The sequence below is a fragment of the Pezoporus wallicus genome, unplaced genomic scaffold, assembly GCF_028554395.1.
Source record: "Pezoporus wallicus isolate ANWC-B61680 ecotype Strahan unplaced genomic scaffold, APGP_CSIRO_Pwel_v1 contig_6978, whole genome shotgun sequence".
NCBI lineage: Eukaryota > Metazoa > Chordata > Aves > Psittaciformes > Psittacidae > Pezoporus > Pezoporus wallicus.
Window position 1 is genome coordinate 2,355,384 of NW_026637190.1, and position 20,357 is coordinate 2,375,740.

Consider the following 20,357-nt stretch of genomic DNA (forward strand, 5'->3'; position numbering starts at 1 on the left):
CTTCTGCAGCACATTCATGGAAGTTGTGCCTTCAGGACATGGCACTTGTCACCCTGCGTGACTGCCAGCACAGCACTGCAGTGGCCTGCAGGAGTCACAGTGGGGTGTAGGAGAGGTGACACCCCCTTGCCAAGCCTGCCACTGATGCTTGTACTGTGCTTCCTGGATACCACACCACTGCCCATCCTTACTGAGGGCTATCAGCCCTGCTGGGAAAGCCAGTCTTGACAGAGGTGAGATTCATGCCTCAGTCTGGAAGTCCCATTTCTCCTCCTCCAGCTCAAAGGCTTCCTGAGCATAATGGCTCCAAGGTGGCGCCTTATGGTTTGTTCCTGCTTCTCAGAAGTATTCAGAGAAATGATGGGGGACATCACAGCATAGAGTCATAGGGCCCCAGCCTGGTTAGGGTTGAAGGGACCTTAAAGCTCCTCCAGCTCCAACCCCTGCCACTGGAGCAGCTTGCTCCAAGCCCCTGGGTCCAACCTGGCCTTGAACACTGCCAGGGATGGGGCAGCCACAGCTTCTCTGGGCACCCTGTGCCAGCGCCTCAGCACCCTCACAGGGAAGAACTTTATTATCTCCAACCTGAACTTCCCCTGTTTCAGTTTGAACCCATCACCCCTTGTCCTGTTGCTATAGTTCCTGATGAAGAGTCCCTCTTCAGCATCCTTGTAGCCCCCTTCAGACACTGGAAGCTGCTCTGAGATCTCCACACAACTTCTCCAGGCTGAGCAGTCTCAGTATCGATACCAAGTGATAGGATAGTTTTATGATGCATCTCTTTAGGAGAATCATCATGTTTTTCCAGTGGCTCCATGTGCCTCAACTGACAATACTGAGGATGTTCTCCATCTCTCTCTTAGCCTAGAGCTAAACGGTTGTAAGCTTTGGACAGTTTTGTTTCCCTTATATTTACATGTACCCATTATCTGAAGCAGCCCATTCACAGATGTGGCAGCATGTCTAGCTGCCTGGCTGAAGTGCTCCTTCAAAATCAAGAGCTCCAGGTGTGGTCCATAGGAGAAAATCAATGCTTATTTGCTGTGTTGGCAAGCTGGGTGTTGGAAGCATCGAATCTCCTGCATACACATGGCTGGTCTGCAGGCACAGAGGGCATTTGAGATGTGTTTGTCCCAGATCAGCTGTGTAGCTCACCACAGGAGCTTTGTCTATTGCCTTCAGGAGGTGTTGGGTCTACAGCATAGTCATAGTGAGTGACCCCAGTGACACTGCAGATGAGCTGCAATGGGATGGCAGCACACACTGCTGTGAACATATCTAGGCTCGATGCTCATATGGCAGCCAGATGGAGCTGCCATATGTGAGCAGTAGGATTGACCTAGTAGGATTGCCAGATTTCTGGAAATCTAGAACAAATGTAGAACATGCCTGAAGTCAGTCTGGCTGAGAAAAGCGAGAAACTTCAGTGGGTCCAGCTGTACAGCAGTGCTACCAGGGTCAACTGTGGTGAGGAAAAAGAACCATTCTCTGTTCTCTGGGATAATGGAGAGGTCGAAAATCCTCAATAATTGGAGAAGTTGAGGCCTTGGACACTTGCAGCCTTCTCCAGGCTGACCCAGCCCAGCTCTCTCAGCCTGGCTCCAGAGCAGAGCTGCTCCAGCCCTCGCAGCAGCTCCATGGCCTCCTCTGGACTCGCTCCAGCAGCTCCACGTCCCTCTTGTGCTGCTGCCCCAGAGCTGGATCAGGACTGCAGGGGAGGTCTCCCCAGAGCACAGCAGAGGGGCAGGATCCCCTCCCTGAGCTGCTGCTCACACTCTGGGGGTGCAGCCCAGCACACGGGGGGCTTCTGAGCTCAAGCACACACTGAATTCAGGTCATGGGGAGCTTCTCCTCACCCAACATCCCCAGGTCCTTCTCCTTGGGCTGCTTCATTCCATCTCCCCCAAACTGTGTTTGTGCTGGGGATTGGCCCAACCTGTGTGCAGGCTCTTGGTCATGTTGAACACCACGAGGTTCACACAGTCCCACCTCTCCAGCCTGTCCAGGTCCCTCTGGATCCCATCCCTTCCCTCCAGCATGTAACTGCACCACACTGCTCCATGTCATCAGTAAACCTGCTGACAGTGCTCATTCCCACTGTCCGTGTCACCGACAAAGATGTTAAAACAGGATCAGTCTCAACCCTGACCCCTGAGTAACATCACTCGTCACTGGTCTCCACTTGGACATCAATTTGCTGATCTCACTTCTTTGGGTGCAACCATCCAGACAATTCCTGAGTGGTCCATCCATTAAATCTCTCCAATTCAGAGACAAGGATGCGGTGCAGGACAGTGTCAAATGCTTTGCACAAGTCCAGGTAGATGACATCAGCCGCTCTTCTCTTACCCACCAACGCTGTCACTCTGTTGTAGAAGGGCACCAATTTGTCAGGTGATTTGCCTTTAGTGAAGCCACATGCCTGTCACCAGCCGCCTCCTTATTTGCCACGTGCCTTTTCCATAAGCAGCAAAGAAAGTGGAGGTTGGTTTGATTCAGAAAGTCTTTCATTTCTCAAGCTAGAAAATCATAGAATCACAGAATGGTTTGGGTTGGAACAGACCTTAGGATCATCTAGTTCAACCCCCTGCCGTGGCCAGGGACACCTCACACTAAACCATCTCACCCAAGGCTCTGTCCAACCTGGCCTTGAACATCGCCAGGGATGGAGCATTCACAACCTCCCTGGGCAACCCATTCCAGTGCCTCACCACCCTCACAGGAAAGAATTTCCTCCTTAGATCCAATCTAAACTTCCCCTGTTTCAGTTTGAACCCGTTACCCCTTGTCCTATCACTACAGTCCCTAATGAAGAGTCCCTTCCCAGCATCCCTATCATCCAGGTCACTTTTTAATGTATTGTCAAAGCTGTGAACTCCTGCCCCTGAACTTGAGCTCTTTGCCTTCCTCTCTTCCCACTTTGTGAAGATCTTAATAGCTTTTACGCCAGCCGGATGCTTCCCTTGCTTCAGATGCACGTGCCTGGGAGTATGTGGCTCTCACCTGGTTGAAAAGTTTTGCTACTCTTCTGCCTCCCAGGTTCCTTGGTCTCCTCTTTGAGACCTTTACAAGGTGGTATATCCAGTGCTGGCAGCCTGTCTGTGGGCTTTGCATGTTGCAGGACCCATCCCTTCCTCATCACAGGGAATGGTGCATTATCCTGGATGCATGAGGTCTGCTGTCTCCATGGCATCAACAGGATGAGTAGCTTGGCTCTGATGTTAAGATGGCATTCCCATGTGGAACATCTGGCTCATTGCTTGACATCAGATCATTTATTTTCTGTGAGGAAGTCAGACTATCTTCTGGTAGTCACCAATTCCTCTCTCTTTGCTGTATGAGCACTAACATTGCTAGCAGTGGAACATTGAAATATTCCTGGAATTTCCATCCTTGAGACTTCCTTTTCTTTTTTACCTTTCCCCAAAGGCTGTTGCTTTTAACTTAGAGCTCACTGAACGCTCCCTTGTGCAGCCTCTCACAGGGTTTTATGTGCAGCACAGCCAGGTGGGTACAGGAACGCTGCCAGGGCTGGGGAAGCACCAGCCAAGGGGACAACACAACACGTGAAACCTTTTCATCTCCTTTGCTTTTTCCGGGTTGGATTGAGAAGTGTGACCAGCAGGGCTCTCCTCCCCCCCGGGATTTACATGAGGTTATACTGCTGACAGCTTCTCATTCGGTGTGTTTCTTCTCGTCTTTCCTGGCAGTTGTAATGCTTCCCAGGCAGGGAGAAGGGCAGCTCCTGGAGCATCCGCTGTCCCACCTCCGGGCCCGCTGCGAGTGGGGGGTGCAGTGGTGGGAGACCTCCACCTCCTGCAGCTGGACTGGGGGGCCCTGGGGAGCGTGCACTGGCAGGAGTTGCTCCTCTGCAGCACAGACACTCACTGTGCATCCTGTGAATCATTCCCAAATCATGCATCTAATGAGTCTCAGAACTGGTCCTTTGAAGCTGGATTTTCACAGAGATGATGTTCATTTGAGGAACTTTGAAGTTGGAATGCTTTTTCTCATTTCTGCTTTCCACTCTTTTGTCAGTTTGGTTGGATTTGCTTTCAGATTTCCCCAAATGCAGTCATTTGCCCTTTCTTTGCCTGCTCAAAGAATGTGACCTTTGGGAGAGCAAAGCTGGTAAATGTACACGTGTGCGTAAGGAGAGGCAGAGAAAGATCCTGGTTTGAAACAAGCTTGGGAGAAACCAGAGATTCGTACTTTGCTGCTGTGGCCTGATTTGCCAAAGGCAGAGGGAAGGTTTCCTGTTCTCCAGCCATCACCAACTGCTTCCAGCTCCAGCTGAGGAGGTGGAGCACAAATTCTGGGCCTCAGAAACACAAAACCCTCCACATAATCCTTGTTGTGCTGAGGATAGTAAGACTATTTCTGCTGATAAAGGATGATAGTAGAGGTGTGCGTGCTGTACTGAGTCACCACGTTAAATATATCCCTTCGTCACAAGTTGGTGGTGGAATGCAAATGAGCCTCGTGTTCCTAAAGCTGTTGTGGTGGGAGGGCAGGGAAGCGCTTGGCAGCTGGAGCTGCCAGCACTGCCCTGACTTTGCCAGTGTCGGCAGGGTTTGGTTTCTGCTGCCTGCCTCATCCAAGGCTTTCCTCTCAAATGCCAACCCTAGCTTTAAAAGAAAAAGGAGGTTTTGATGGTCCCAGCATGGACAGGCAAATCTCAGCCTGTTCTGACACCTTTTCATGCTCTGAGCTGCAACATAGGATCATAGAATGGTTTGGGTTAAAATCATCTAATTCCAACCCCCTGCCATGGGCAGGGACACCTCATACTAGACCATGTTGCCCAAGGCTCTGTCCGACCTGGCCTTGAACACTGCCAGGGATGGGGCAGCCACAGCTTCTCTGGGCACCCTGTGCCAGTGCCTCAGCACCTTCACGAGGAAGAGCTTCTGCCTTATCTCCAACCTGAACTTCCCCTCTTTCAGTCTGAACCCATCACCCCTTGTCCTGTCACTCCAGTCCCTAATGAAGAGTCCCTCCCCAGCATCCTTGTAGCCCCCTTCAGACACTGGAAGCTGCTCTGAGGTCTCCACCCAGCTTCTCTTCTTCAGGCACTTTGTTTTCACCCAGCACAGCTTGATCCAGCTATTCCTTCCCCCATCAGCTGTGGGTGCTGCTGGGTGAGGGAATGGTCTGGGAGGCTCAGTGGGGACTGGGATTGCTGGGAGGGATGGGAAGGGCAGAGGGGGCTGCAGATTCCGGGGGCACTGCATGGAGGGATATACCAGGTTAGTCCAGAGCAGTTTTTCCAGTTTGTTTTCCTGACAAGCAGTCCTGGGTTTGCTGTACTCCCACCCATCTCCCTGTGGTTCTTTCACGTGATAAAAGAATGCTTTTCACCTTGTTCTGAAAACACTTTTGCCTCTGCTGGCTGTGGTGCAGCTCTGCTTTGGGGTTTATTTTTTCTCAGATGTATAAGAAATCAACAAGGAGTTCAAGTGATTTCACCGATCATGGTATCCCAGCCTGGTTTGGGCTGAAGGGACCTTGCAGCTCATCCAGTTCCAGCCCCCTGCCATAGGCTGGGATACCTTCCACTAGAGCAGCTTGCTCCAGGCCCCTTCAGGAGCGTAGGTACTTCAGTTTCTCTCCTCTTACTCACGTGTTGAGCTCCCTTTGTGTTGGCTGCTGGTGTTCTGCAGTGTCTCAGGACACAAGCATCGCAGCAGCAGTTCCTGGAGTAAGACAGACCAGTTCTGCCTTTTTCTGGCAGACCCAGGGTCAGCTTCTCACTTCCCTTGTTCCTTTGAGCTCTCCAAGAGTCTTCCTGTGGAGAGAAGCCATGGGATGGGTGGGGGCAGAGCAATGTTTAATGTCTGTCTAAAGCACTGTGGCTTTGCTGGAGCGAGTGCTGCTGCAGCTTTGTGAGTGGAAGTGGTTCCTCGGCCAGCACAGCCTGGGGTGGGCAGGATTTAGTTCTGTGATGGTTCAGGTGGGATGTGCAGGCAGCTCAGCTATGGGCAAGTCACCTTTCACCAGCTAACCAGGACTCACTGGAAAGCCTCAGGCCCCAGAGCATCACGTCAGGACCTGCAAGACTTGAGATAAATTCCTGGCTGGTGTCAGGCGTATGAGCACCACCAGGCTCGGAAGGGAAGGGCTCTCTCAAGCTATTGGCCTCTCTTGTTGCACAAGCCATGGCCATACGCTCTCCCTGTGGTGGTGAGGGCGTGTTTCCACCTCGGGATGACTGACTGGGTGAGCTGAGGCAGAACAATCACTGGCTCTGCATCCCATGGGAAGCAGCTGTTGTTACTCCATATGGCAGACCCTGTGCAGGACCGGTGCTGCTCGGAGCCGCTCACCTCTCTTCCCTCCTCTCGTTGCAGGTGGCCATCATTGCAGGCAATTTTGAACTGGCTGAAATCATCAAAACCCACAAAGAGTCTGATGTTGGTGAGTTGGAGCTTTCTTCTTCCCCCTTTTCTCCCTTTTGAATCTTGCTGTGGAGCCCAGGGCTATGGGACTGTGTGTTGACGGTGGTTTCCTGGTGCTGCCGGCAGTGGCAGGTGGAAGCTGCAGCTTGCAGCCACTTTTGGGTGGGGGAGTGGCAGGACAGAGCTGCTTTCCTCCTGGGGCATCAGGATCTAGTCTGTTTATTCAGCCCAGCGCTTGCTTCTGACTGCTGAGATTGCCAAGATCAAGAGTCAGGCAAACATTTAGTCTGGAGTAGCTCTGAAAAGGTCTTCCATAAAATAGCTTACATTGCTCTCGCTCTCTGCACCCTTGAGGCCATTTCATCCTGGAGATCCTCTCCTGCTAAAGCTCTTAACTGGGCTGGAGCAAGGAGGAGACATTCTCTGTCTCAGCAGGGATAATGGTTATAGAGCTGCCCTACACTGACGCTCGTGTAAGGCAAAGCAGCAAAGCAGCAGCCATCCTGTTTGTACTTGCTTCTTTATGGAGGAACGTTTTAGGGTTTTCTGGTCAGCCTTTTTCCTTGCAGCATCTCTTCTGTCCTCCTGTGGAGTGGGTATGACAGTGCGGTATGTTCCATGCCAGACTGAGCTTTAGTCAGGTATAAAATCAACACTTGTTGAGTTTTCTTGAATTATTCCGAGAATGTATTGGTCCAGAGCTCTGTGGAGCAGGGGAGGAAGCAGCGCACAGTCAGCTCTCAGCATGTGAGCCTCCACAGAATGTACAGAGTCACTGGGTCAGCAGCTGAAAAAAGGCTCGTGGAGTTTGAAAGAGCCACAAAGTATTGATCTTGGTTCTCAGAAGTGGCTGTGAGTGTAGCAGCCTGGGCCCCAGGACATCCTTCATCGCATCTTTTCTCAGCAAGGCATCACTGATAGCTGCAATCAGCTGCTGGGGAGTTTTGGGAAGATTAAGCATCAGAAAGGACATGGAGAAAAGCCTGAAAATTCCTTAAACTGATGTCAGTGGACAGTGCTTGCAAGAAAGCCTCCCTATTATTTCAAGGGAAAAGTGACTCTTTGCTATGAGAGGGGCTTTGGAGCAGGTGACCTCCAAAAGTCCCTTCCAGCCAGAACCCATGATTGACTGGCGCAGTGACTTCTGTTGAAACAGTGGAAGGAAAAAGGCAGGGAAACACCTCAGGTCCGCGAGTTGTTCTTGCTTCAGGAAGGGCTGTCTATGTAAAGTAGGTCAGGTAACAGTTGCAAACTGAGCACAGGCAGACCAGCAGGTCCAGATGGTTTCCACCCGGGATCAAGGGAGCTGGCAGAGAACTGCCCGAGCAAGGGGAAACTGTTTTCTGAAGTTCATTATGAACGGAGAGGTGCGAGTGTGTGACTGGGAGTGCAGAGTGGTGTTACTGGGGAGAGGAATGGGCTCTGCTGGGTCTGGGCTTTGATCTGATAGTTCCATCAGAACAGGTAAAGAAATACTGAAACAGAGAATCTGGGAAGAAAGGGAGCACAGGGAGTGCTGGCTAATGGAGAAATGGGTGTTGGCTGAGGAGAAGCTCCCCATGACCTGAATTCAGTGTGTGCTTGAGCCCAGAACCCCCCCGTGTGCTGGGCTGCACCCCCAGGGAGTGAGCAGCAGCTCAGGGAGGGGATCCTGCCCCTCTGCTGTGCTCTGGGGAGAGCTCCCCTGCAGTCCTGATCCAGCTCTGGGGCAGCAGCACAAGAGGGACGTGGAGCTGTTGGAGAGAGGCCAGAGGAGGCCATGGAGATGCTGCGAGGGCTGGAGCAGCTCTGCTCTGGAGCCAGGCTGAGAGAGCTGGGCTGGGGCAGCCTGGAGAAGAGAAGGCTCCTGAAGGGGAGACCTGAGAGCAGCTCCAGTGCCTGAAGGGGCTGCAGGAAAGCTGGAGAGGGGCTTGGGACAAGGGATGTAGGGACAGGCCAAGGGGAATGGCTTGAACCTGCCCGAGGGGAGACTGAGATGAGCTCTTAGGCAGAAGCTCTTCCTGTGAGGGTGCTGAGGCGCTGGCCCAGGGTGCCCAGAGAAGCTGTGGCTGCCCCATCCCTGGCAGTGCTCAAGGCCAGGTTGGACACAGTGCTTGGAGCAAGCTGCTCCAGTGGAAGGGGTCCCTGCCCGTGGCAGGGGTTGGACTGGATGAACTTTAAGGTCTCATCCAGTCCAAACCAGCCTGGGGTTCTATGAATCTTCTCAAATTTCCAGTGTCAGGCTGCACTTGTCTGTCTCAGACAAGAATTGGTGGCCCCCACCGTCAGAACCATTTGGAGAGGACCTGCTGTGTTTAGGCTGATTTGGAAGGATGGTTTGCAGTAGCTTTTGCTCCATTCTGCAGGACAGCCCTTAGCACCCAGCTGTACTTCCAGGCTCCTGGAGCTTTTATGTGTTTCCGTCTGGATCCGGAGAGCTCTTCTGTGCTGGAGCTGACTGCCCCTGCCTGCTGTGCTTTGTTGTGCAATGTAGAGCAATGCTAGAGGGTGGGAACTGAATTTTTCAGGTGAAAATAACCCAGAAACTGTGTTCCAGAAGAAGACCCGATGTGCTCCATCTGCTGACAGGCAGCCACTGAGCTCACGGGTCCAGCCAGGGTTACTCAGTTTGAAGTGCAATGCCCAGTGTGGATGTGGAGGGGGATAGTAACAATTCTTCACAGCCCACAGGGCTGCAGGACTTCCCATGTGGGCTTCGCTGTGGTTCCCTGTGCTCAGGTCTCCATCCCTTCAGTCAGTGCTGTGTATTTGATCCCAGACACCAGCACTGGAGTCCAAGATTGGAGTTGAAGGCTGCAAATATGGAGGATGGGGGAGAACATGTGCTTACAAATAGAAAACATGTGGAGACTGGAACTGGGCTGTTAAAGAACGTTCTTGCTCCAGGTTTCCCACAGCACAGCCTCAGAAGTCCAGTTCTTAGAAAATAACTTAGTAATTGAGTGGTCCAGGAATAGGAGCATCTTGAGCTGAGCTTTTATATCCTCATGTTCCCTGCCCCTGACCATCACACACTGTTCAGTGCCTTGTGTGCACCTCTTGGTCCAATGGTGAACGTTGGTCTGTGGTCTCCTCATCCATCATTGGGCTCTTTCCCATCACTGGGCCCTTTTGCTGAAGCCGCCTTAATTTTTTTCTTATGTGTGGTTTGTTGCTCCTTGCAACAGGTCTCAAGGCCTTGGTTTAGGCCTGAGCCTAAGCACAAGTTGGAAATAAAGTTCACCCTTATCTAGGTGGGGGTTGCTAGAGCCTTGGCCACAAGGAATTAACTTCAGCTTCCCATGCTCATCAGCTACTCATGCTAAGCAAGACCACCCAGTCAAAACAGCTGAGCTAAAGGAATCCAGCTAACTCAACTTAGTTCACAACAGGGCTGCTCCATCACTTCTGTCTGTTTCCTTATTCTCATGTTTTACGGATCTGCAGAGAGTGCCATGAATAGCAACTGCTGCACTTTACTGCCTTGGTTGGACCTGAGAGCTTGTATCCTGATGGCTTCTCAGTGCTACCAACAGCCTCTCTGTGGCGTGTCCTGGTGGATATGCTTGTTGGTCAGTCCAGCCTCCGCCGTTGCTCATACGGGAATGGTTTCTGAGGAGCAGAGAGGGAAGCCCATTCCGTTTCCCAAAGCAGCAGGAGGGTCTCCTTGCACGTGGCTGCAGAGCCTTGGCTCCAAATGCTCCAGCACATTTGGAGATGATCTCAGTTGAGCGCATTTACTGGTGATGCCCTGGGGACGTTCTCAGGCCACCTGCTCCCTGCTCCAGGAATCTGCAGTGGTTTACATGGGCCGCGAAAGGAGAGCTTGCTCCCGGTGTCTGGCTCCCAGCACAGCCCCTGGCAAAGGCACTGGAAAAGGGCTGTGTACTGAATGAGAACACCGGGAGCTGGCCAGTACCAAACAGTGCAACCAGGCTAGTGTCTGAACCTTGGGGCCTCCTGGCACGGACGTCTGCTTGTCACAGTGCTGTTCAAGTCTTAAATCCATGTCAACGTTTATCAGTGAAATGTGTGACTCTGAGGTCAGGTGTGCACCACAGGCCCCGGGTTTCACCACAACATCTGCAGTGGTGGTAATTGCACACGGTTTATATCAGCTGGGTGCTGTGCCAGCTCCTCAGTGGTTTCCATGAGCCATCTTTTGGGCAAGGTCTCTTAGCCTGCAAGTTTTAATGTATTTGTGTCAGAGAATTAGTGGCTGCCTCTGCTTTGTTATCCTGACACAAATGTGTCTTCCTGCTTCTTCTAGAAACACTTCTGCATCCACAGGACAACCCAAAAAGTTTTTTTTGATGTTCCTTACATTCTGCAAAGCACTTCTTTCTCTTTACTGCTTGAGCTCCCCTTGAGTGCATTGTAACTTTACATTGATTTCAATTCTTTTCCACAATGACAGAATAAATACATTCTGCAGCACCCACTGATGCCTTCATTCTGCCCCTTTAGTCCAAACGGGAGTTTTACCCCAGCTACCCGACTTCTTAATTTTGAGGTTATAACTTCCATTTGTTTGCAAATGTTTCACAACCTCCTGATTTTCATTCATATTTTCTCTCCCTGCATGAAAGTCACTCTGGAGGAACAATATAACAGTAGTCCCATGATGGGAAATCAGCCCAAAGTGTTACATGTACGTAAGAGTGGTTGGGGCTGTCTTCCCCATGTAATATAGTCAGGTCATGATTCATGGTCACTAAGCAACCACCAGCTTCAAGTCAAAGGAATTAATTCATTATCAGTCATAAGGAGCCTCAAACAGTTACCCCATATGACACTGGACACCCTTTTGTTGGAGGATGAGCATCTGCAGCTCTGGATGAGATCACTGGCTTTTGTTTGCCGAACTGAAGTGCTCCATAACAACACAGGTTTTCCTTACGTGTGCTGGCAGGGGTGGGGCATAACCCCCATCCCTCAGTGACCCCGTGGTGGTCCTTGCTTTTGGGATGTGTTGGTCTCTTGGCTCACATCTGTTTGAGACCCCACAGGCCTGGGGTACGTGAGCTGTGTCCCTGGCAGGACCTTTCTCTCTCCTGCTTTGGGTGAATTTCTTTCAAGGTATTGAGGCATAGAAACCTGGATTGGACATAGCAAAGCTCAGAAAACAAGCTGGTTGCCCAGCTCCTCGTGAGGTGTCCATCCCAGATGCGCGTGGCCTCATTCCCTAGACCCTTTTTTGTGTGAGCTGACACCAGCCTATTAAGGAGCATGATCTACTAGGTAGGTTACAGGAGACTTTGGGCATTTAATTGTCAGTTGTTGCTGAGCAATCTCAGCTTTATGACATTTTACAGCTCAAAGCAAAGAATAAGTTATTTCTCATTAATGAGGGTGTCCTGGAGCCAGCCCAAGATCAGTGTCTCTTTGTCCTTGAGTGCCCTTTTTATCTGAAGCCCATCCCAGGTATGTCCATGTGCTGTGAAGCTGTCAGAAACTGTCTGTGGGAGCTCAGTCTGGGATTGCCCAGCATATAAACATCTTACATCTTCCAGTGCTGCTGATTCTTCAAGTTCTCCCCTATAAAGAGGAGAAATCCACCCCAAAGGATTTACAAGACGGCGTTTTGCTTCCTTAGGACACTATGACTTCATATCACTTGTCGCTAAGATTCAATAACTTGTTCATAATGGTCACCATTGATGAAACACAATGCCATTTCAGATCTTTGACCATCCCTGTTGCTCTGGTCTGACCTCTTCAGTCTCTACGATGTCTTTTGAGGTGGGGATTTCTACAGTGGCGCGAGGATGTCTGCTTTTGTTCTATGGTTTTGTCATGATATCCTGTGTGGGAACAGGGTTTTAACTAGTGCCAAGCTCAGAGGGAACTTTTACTTGTAGCTGTTCTGTAGGAGAGCTCGCACAGACAGACGTGTGTGACAAGCACAAGTAGAGGCTGTGACATTTCTTCTTCTTTCAAACCTTTCCCCTTGATCCCCTCTTGCAGACGTTTTTGGAATGTGCTAAATGAGGTAGATGTTGCAAATCTTTGTGTGGAGCCATGAATGTGGTATTGTATAATGGAAAGCTTGATTTCTTTTTGTCTATTTGTGTCCAGTTTCCTGGAATGTGTAACAAATGTGGATGCTCTTATTGAGCTTATTCTATTTATGAGGATACTTAGAAACCTGTGAGCTGGCAGTGCCCTCCTTTCTTGTGTGCTTTCTAAAATGAGAGCTTTTTGCTCACTGTTGTCAGACAGAACATTAAGCTCTGTGAGGGTTGGGCTCTGTTGGGCTCTGTTGGGCTGAGCAGCTCCTAAGAAAGGGTCTGGTTCTCTGCAGAAAATACAGGAAAATATCGTGGGACAACTGGAGCAGGCCCTGGGTCCTGCCAGTGCTGGTCTTAATTACAGCAGAAGAGGGACAAGTTTCATGCTCTCCTTGGCACAAGTTCAGTCATCCAGACTAGGGATGTTCCACAGCGCGAGTCACAGGATGGTCACAGAGCACAGATACCCTGCAGAAATCACTCCTGGCTGGGAGGAGTGAGCTGGGTTGCATTTGGAGGCAGGAGCTGTTTGGAAACTGAGTTAAAATCTGGGCTGAGTAACCTCAACCAGCTTGAGCAATTGAGACCAGCAGCTCCTCACATTGTGGTTTCCCCTCTCTGAAGAGAAGCGCTGCTTGCACCTAGTGCTGTTGCTCAGACATAGTGCAGAAACTGCTGGGCAAGGAATCTTTCCCAGGATACAAATGTGACTGTGACTCTGTCACCTTGGTAAACCAGAGCACACAATAGCTTCTGTTTCAGTATTTGCTTAATACAGATCAGGTTGACCAGCTTCTGAACCATTGCAGGGCTTCATTTTGAACACTTTCTGGGGTTTAACATCATTTTTAGAAGTGTAGACTGAATTTAGATGCATTTTTCTGTAGTAAGATTAGGGGCAAACAGACAACACTGCCACACCAGCTGGTTGTCTGCTCACTGCATCGGTCCTGGAGCCTCTCCTCATGCGGTTTGTGTCAGGACTCTTGGGCTTGTTTCGGTCTTGCTGCTTTTCAGGGAACAGTCCTATGGGGTGCAATTCCATTTGTGTTTCCCACATGCTTCGTCTTGCATCAGGCTGTGCTGAAGCGTGTTGGGATGACCCTGCCTTAACAAATGCGTGAGATTTCATTGTGTTGATACCCTTTCTTTTATGCCACAGAATCCCAGAGTGGTTTGGGTGGGAGGGACCTTAAAGCTCATCCAGTCCCAACCCCCTCCCACGGGCAGGGACCCCTTCCACTGGAGCAGCTTGCTCCAAGCCCCTGTGTCCAACCTGGCCTTGAGCACTGCCAGGGATGGGGCAGCCACAGCTTCTCTGGGCAACCTGTGCCAGCGCCTCACTGCCTTACTCCCATAAGTATTTCTTACTTATGTCCAATCTAAATCTGCCCATTTTGACCAAAGACATTTGGCCAGTGTCACTGCACCAGTCACTGCTTTGCCTGTACTTTTGTGGCTCACGATCTGTATTTTTCTACGGCATTGATAAAGTAAAAAATATAGATATGGCTGTACCAGGAACTGATGGACTGGCTAATACCGGGCATTGTCCTCTCTGTTATTTGCCATTAACAGTTCATCATTGTGTCTGCTAAAATGTGCTCTGGTGACTTGTCCAGTAGCAGCACGTAACCAGAACATCTGAGGGGCAGCAGTTTCACCAGGCTTATGATGTCAGCAGGTACCTTTGTCAGCAAGATGTGAGCTGTCTAGGCCACCCTGCCTGGTATCAATTATATTCTCATTCCTTTTCATTAACTGATAAGTGTCCTAGTTCCATTTTTCCCAGCTTTCCCTAGAAGTGACATGGAGCTGAGCTCTCTGCGGGGTTCGGAATCATCCACTGCCCTTTCCAAAGCTGCCTCCCCATCCCTGGAGCTGTGGCAGGAGTATCAGCAATATAGGCCACGACTCCACAAGCTGCATTGCAAATTCCTTTGAACTTTGCTGCAGCAGCTTTCAACCTGCTGGTTTGCTGTACACCAGTGAGCAGGCGCTAGGGCTGCCCATGGGACTGGGGGGAGTGTTAAATGCTCCACCTTGGTCTGGAGTGCAGTTTTTGCCAGTACAGAAGGGTGTGGGGATTGGTTCCAAAGACAGGTCAGAAACCCTCTTTGAATAGTTGTAATTTCCTGTTGTTGTTGTGCACCTGTAAGTCTGACCGGTTAGGGGTTTCCTACGGGGGATGTAGCAAGAGCCTGACAGCGTGAGCAGGATCTTGCGTGCTACCTGTGACAAGGTGAAACACAAGAATGAAAAATGCACCAGACTCCTGCCAGCAAAACTGTCCAGTGCTGAGATGCACCAGGGTGATGGATTTTATCTGAAGAGAAAGGCTGAACATCTCCTGTCCTAATATCACTCACAGGTGAATTGCCAGCACATGTCAGGAGTGCTTGGAGGGGAAAACTAGCAAGTTTCACTCACATGTATTTTAGGTTTCAGTTGACATTTTACAAATGCAGAGTAAAATGTGTTTCCAGCTGTGAAGGGCTGGTGCTGAGCAGGAAGATGGGAGAGCCGCGTTCGGGTGGAGTGAGGAGGGGCTGAGAGGTTCTGGTCTGCCTCATCATGGTACTTTTGATAGAATCACAGAATCCCAGCCTGTTTTGTGTTGGAAGAGACCTTAAAGCTCCTCCAGCTCCAACCCCTGCCACGGGCAGGGACCCCTTCCACTAGAGCAGCTTGCTCCAAGCCCCTGTGTCCAACCTGGCCTTGAACACTGCCAGGGATGGGGCAGCCACAGCTTCTCTGGGCACCCTGTGCCAGCGCCTCAGCACCCTCAAAAAGATAGATAGGAGGTATCTTGGAGTAGCCCCTTGGACAAGGGCGAGCGACCTGGGATGATGCACCGCATGAGGGGAGATGCTCTGCACCTTCTCCAGTTTGCTTTGTAATTTTCCACTATTAAAATGTAAATGTGGCCTCTCAGCCTGGAGCTGTGCAGACATTTGCACTGCCAGCTTTGGCTCTTTCACATGAATATTTAACATCGAACCAGCACATCTAAATAACCTCCAAGTGTTGATTACACTTCGGTTCATTAGGCAGCAGCTTGGGGTTGTTTGGACCATGCTTCCGGTGCTGCCTGCCTGCCTGGGCAGTGCGGTGGTGCCGGGATCTCCTTGGGGAGCCGGGGCTGTGTCCTGCTCCCGCCACACCTGAGTGGTGTTCTGGCACCGAGATCCACGTGTTGTCCCTCTGGGAGGGCAAAAGACAGCCGTGGGAGCGCTGGCTGAGCCGGGCTGGCTGGGGCACGGCGGCGCTGCTCCGAGCAGCGCTGTCATGGAAACAGCAGTGATTCATTTCGCTGCGAGAAAGGCAGTAAACACACTTTGATTAAACTCTGGAGAAGGTGCAGAAGGAGCCTACAAAGCCGATGGGGGAACAGCACAAAGTTGTTTCGTTATTGCTCTCCTTCCCTTCCCCACTGGGGATGGTGCATCTGGGGGATGGGAAGAGGAAACCTTGGGCAGAATTGGCTGCTGCAGCAGCCCGAACCTGTCCTGATTCTGGCACCTGGTGGCTGGAGCTCAGGCGCAGCATTCATCATCATTACTGCTGTTACCGTGACTTTGGGGCAGGCTGAGGAGCAGTGAGGAGCTGGTTGTGCAGCCACAGGCTGAAGCATGGCTTGGGATTCACACCGTCACTGGAACATCTCAGCATGCCAGAGCAGCCTGAGCCTCCCAGAGAGGAGGTCACCTGCCAACCCAGGGCAGATCACTCTGCCCAGTACAAACCGGTGTCACCAGGAAATTCATAGAACTTCCCCTCACACTGGGCACTGGTGAGGCCACACCTTGAACCCGGTGCTCAGCTCTGGACCCCTCACTGCAAGAGAGACATTGAGGTGCTGGAGCGGGGCCAGAGAAGGGCAATGGAGCTGGAGCAGGGCCTGGAGCACAGGGGTGATGGGGAAGGGCTGAGGGACCTGGGGGGTTCAGTGTGGAGTAGAGAAGGCTCAGGGGGGACCTGATGGCTCCCTACAAGTGCCTGACAGGAGGATGGAGCCAGGAGGGGCTGGGCTCTGCTCCCAAGGAACAAGGGATGGGACAAGAGGAAACGGCCTCAAGCTGCCCCAGGGCAGGTTTAGATGGAGCTGAGGAACAATTCCTGCCCCAGAGGGTGCTCAGGCATTGGAACAGGCTGCCCAGGGCAGGGCTGCAGGCACCGTCCCTGCAAGTGCTCACACAGCGTGGAGACGAGGCCTCAGTGCCATGGGTCAGTGGTGGCCTTGGCAGTGCTGGGGAACTGATGAGCTTGAAGCTCTTTTTTACCCTGGTTGATTCTGTGACTGTAATTCAGTGCCTCTAGCCCCATTAGGAAGTTGTTGTCTTTCATTCACCTCCCTCAGAACAGCAGCGGGTTTCCCCAAGTCTTTGCTGTTGGACACATGCTGCTCCCACCAGGAGAGGAGTAACCAGTGAGTCACACATTGGGGTGCTGGTCCCTTGCTTGCCCCTTCCAGCAAAGGACAGTTTAAACAGCAATAAGAGGATGCCTGGAGAGCTCCAGCACTGGGCCGGGCTCTGCTGGCAGTGCAGGCTGTCGGTGTCCTTTGCCCACATCCCGCCCTTGTGTACCTGGGGGCCTTGGTTTTGTGTCTCCTGTAGCCCCTAGATGTGTTCCTGGAGCCTTTGCTGTCCTTGTGACCAAGTGCTGATCTGCTGGACTTTCTCATGCAAAGAAGTGCACCCGTAACACCCTTCAGCATCAAATTGCCTCCATCACTTCCTCTTGCTTCATGATCTGCAGTACAGATTTGCTGCAGCCCACATCCCATGCAGTGTGGGTACCTTTGCTGTCCTTTCTGCCATCTGGCTCTGGCACAGTCTCCTCCCTTGCTGTCTCCACCTTGTTGTGTAGCGCAGCTGATAACGTAGTTGTATTTCTGAGTATATCTAACTGCTGTCCAGAAAGACCCAGGCTGCATGGCAGAGCTTCCAGACTCACTGGACCTAAGTCTGTGCTTAGATGAGGGCTTTGGAAAAGCTCCAGGTGTCTGGGGAGACAAGTCCCATGTTGCTTATGAGCAGTAGCTTCCCTCTGAAGCTCGCTCATCCGGTGTTCCCGGTGAAAGCCAGGCTTTCCTGGGTGTCTGCTGTCATTTGTACCTCTCTGAGCTCTGTGCAGAAACATTTGATGTTGGTCCAGGGCTGGCTGCTGCTCCAGCCTCTCCCAGGGCAGGGGAGGAAGGTCCAGGCAGATTTTTCTAGCTCTGGAGTTTTTCTGGCTGAATACTTCCTGCTTAACTGATGTGGTGGGGTCCAGCCTTGGTCTTTCTGCAGCTGCTGCACTGCCCATTGGTGCAGCACCACTGACTGGGTGTTGCTGGTCCCCAGCTCAGGTGTAATGGGCTCACACTGACTCTCTTCTGGCAGGAGGGCTCTGAGCTCTGTTTGGTTGACTGATGCTGTGAGCACAAGGCCTTTCTCAGGTGGTGACCCCATGATCCCCTGGTTTCACCGATGGTGCTGATCCCTGGAAGCACCGTGGATGCACTCACTCAACTAGTATGTGCCCTGCCCTTTGGTTTGGAAAGTGCCCAGGCAGTGACTTAAGTGCTTTTATTACTGGGCAGCGTCTGGCACTTGGACTTAGAGTAATTCTGTACTTTTTTCCAAGAGCAGCTTTAGGTGACTGACTTGGCTTGGTTTGAGAGCAGCACTTGGAGCCTGGGAGAAGTTTCCTTCTGTTTCCAGTGGCTATTTACAATTTCTAATAATGTTTAAATCTGCCAGTACCGTGACATGCATCCATTTAATATTTGCTGCTCTGATCATTTAAAGTGGTTTTCTATGAGAAGTGATACAGTATGAAATTAAATGTCTCCTGGAGATCCATCCTATGTCTGGATGACACATGAGCTCACATCAGCTGTCCTTGGCAACCAGACCCGTTCAGCATTGCTTGATGTAGCCAGCCTGACCGTGGCTTCCTCTCCAGTGTGTTACATTGATAGAACAGGCTGTACATCAGCATGTTTTACCCCAGGGACTGCATCACATCCATGGCCCACACTTTGCTTCTTTCCATTCAACATCCCTCCTTGACTGTGGCCATTGAGTGACAAGGCTGAGAGAGCTGTGCTGGGGCAGCCGGGAGAAGAGAAGGCTCCTGAAGGGGAGACCTTAGAGCAGCTCCAGTGCCTAAAGGGGCTGAAGGAAACCTGGAGAGGGGCTTGGGACAAGGGATGTAGGGACAGGCCAAGGGGAATGGCTTGAACCTGCCTGAGGGGAGACTGAGATGAGCTCTTAGGCAGAAGCTCTTCCCTGTGAGGGTGCTGAGGCGCTGGCCCAGGGTGCCCAGAGAAGCTGTGGCTGCCCCATCCCTGGCAGTGTTCAAGGCCAGGCTGGACACAGGGGCTTGGAGCAAGCTGCTCCAGTGGAAGGGGTCCCTGCCCGTGGCAGGGGTTGGAGCTGGAGGAGCTTTAAGGTCCCTTCCACCCAAACCATTCCATGATTCCATGATTTGGGCCTGTTGTCCCAGTGGGCAGCCTGGACACGGGCACTGGCAGCACCGCGCCAGGCAGTGGGGCTGAGCCGCAGCAGTGCAGCCACTGCGGCAGAAACTCCCCCACCACGTGGTTGAAACTCATCGAGACCAAGCTCATCGTGTTGCCATGGCAATGGGGAGGTTTACGGGAGCCTGGAATTCTTGTACTTTGAAGTGAAACTATTGGGAGTGCTCCGCACAGCACGGCTGGGATGTGCCTTCAGGGGGTGCAGCCAAGGCTGACACCGGTTGAGGCCTCCTCCAGTGTGGGGCAGCGTCCTGGTCAGAGCCCTGGCTGCTCCCGTCCTCTGCAGCCCTTCGGTGGTGGCCACGTGTTCAGGGCTCCTGTGCCTTTGTGCAGATTGCTGTGGGATTACGTGGCCTTGGGAGGGTGAAGCTGGGGAGTCCTGAACGTGGATGGGCTGGGGTCCCCTTTGGCAGGACCATGCCACATCTGAACGTGCCTTTGCGCAGCACAGGAGACCTCTGCGTGCTCTACCTGTCCCCTTGCTTTTGCCACTACATTTGCACCAGAAATGGGTGACTGTTGTTGACTCAAGCTCCTGCTGGTCACTGCCACCCGTCAGCAAACTGAAGCATCTTAAGCTTCAGGAAGGAAATGTGTTCATTAAAATCTAGGAGCATACATTCTTCCTGACCTGAGGTCTGCGGTGCTGCAGCTCCGCAGCCCTTCACCCTTCCAACCACCCTGCACTTCCTGTGTCCGCTCCTTCTCCTTCTGCAGAGCTCCAGCCTGAGGCAGGAGTTTGCATCCTCAGGTGCCTTCGTGAGGTCCGTTTTCTTCCACACGCTTCCAAGGGCTGGGTGGGTGTCAGGCAGGGCTGGGAGTCGCTGGTGGTTTATTTGGGGCACTGTATGTGCTAGGCTTGCTCCTGGCACATGCCTGGAGCTACAGATTCTTTTCCTCCCTGTGAGGGTGCCGAGGCACTGGCACAGGGTGCCCAGAGAAGCTGTGGCTGCCCCATCCCTGGCAGTGTTCAAGGCCAGGTTGGACACAGGGGCTTGGAGCAAGCTGCTCTAGTGGAAGGGGTCCCTGCCCGTGGCAGGGGTTGGAGCTGGATGGGATTTAAGGTCCCTTCCAACACAAACCAGGCTGGGGTTCTTTGATCCTATGATTTAGGCCTTTTGTCAGTCAGAGGAAGCAGTGGTTGGGGTGACTGCTGGTGTCAGTGTCCTGTGCATGTGTCTCCACCTCCGAGCTGGGCTCACAGGGGTCCTGCTGGTGGCCCTGTACCCTCGTTGATTGCTGTTGCTGCCTCCCCCTCTAGCAATGCTCCTTGATGCTGTCTGAAATGCCACCTCCAACCCCTCCCGTGTGCCACGCTGGGCTCGCCTCTCCCGTGTGCTCCTGGGGCAGTTTCATTGCGGTGCTGCAGGGAGAGGGGCTGGAAGCAGGCGGAGCTGCATCCTCCTGGCCCTTCCTGCCCTCCCACCCGGCTCCACGTGC

At 52.1% G+C, this 20,357-nt stretch overlaps 1 protein-coding gene across 1 annotated transcript in view; it reads left to right on the plus strand.

The window, feature by feature from the left end:
• Nucleotides 1-20,357, plus strand: part of SHANK3 (SH3 and multiple ankyrin repeat domains 3) — a 313,275-nt gene that overhangs the window by 79,952 nt on the left and 212,966 nt on the right. Inside the window, 1 exon segment of the mRNA XM_057403824.1 lies at nt 6,351-6,417. Coding sequence (XP_057259807.1) covers nt 6,351-6,417 — 67 coding nt within the window.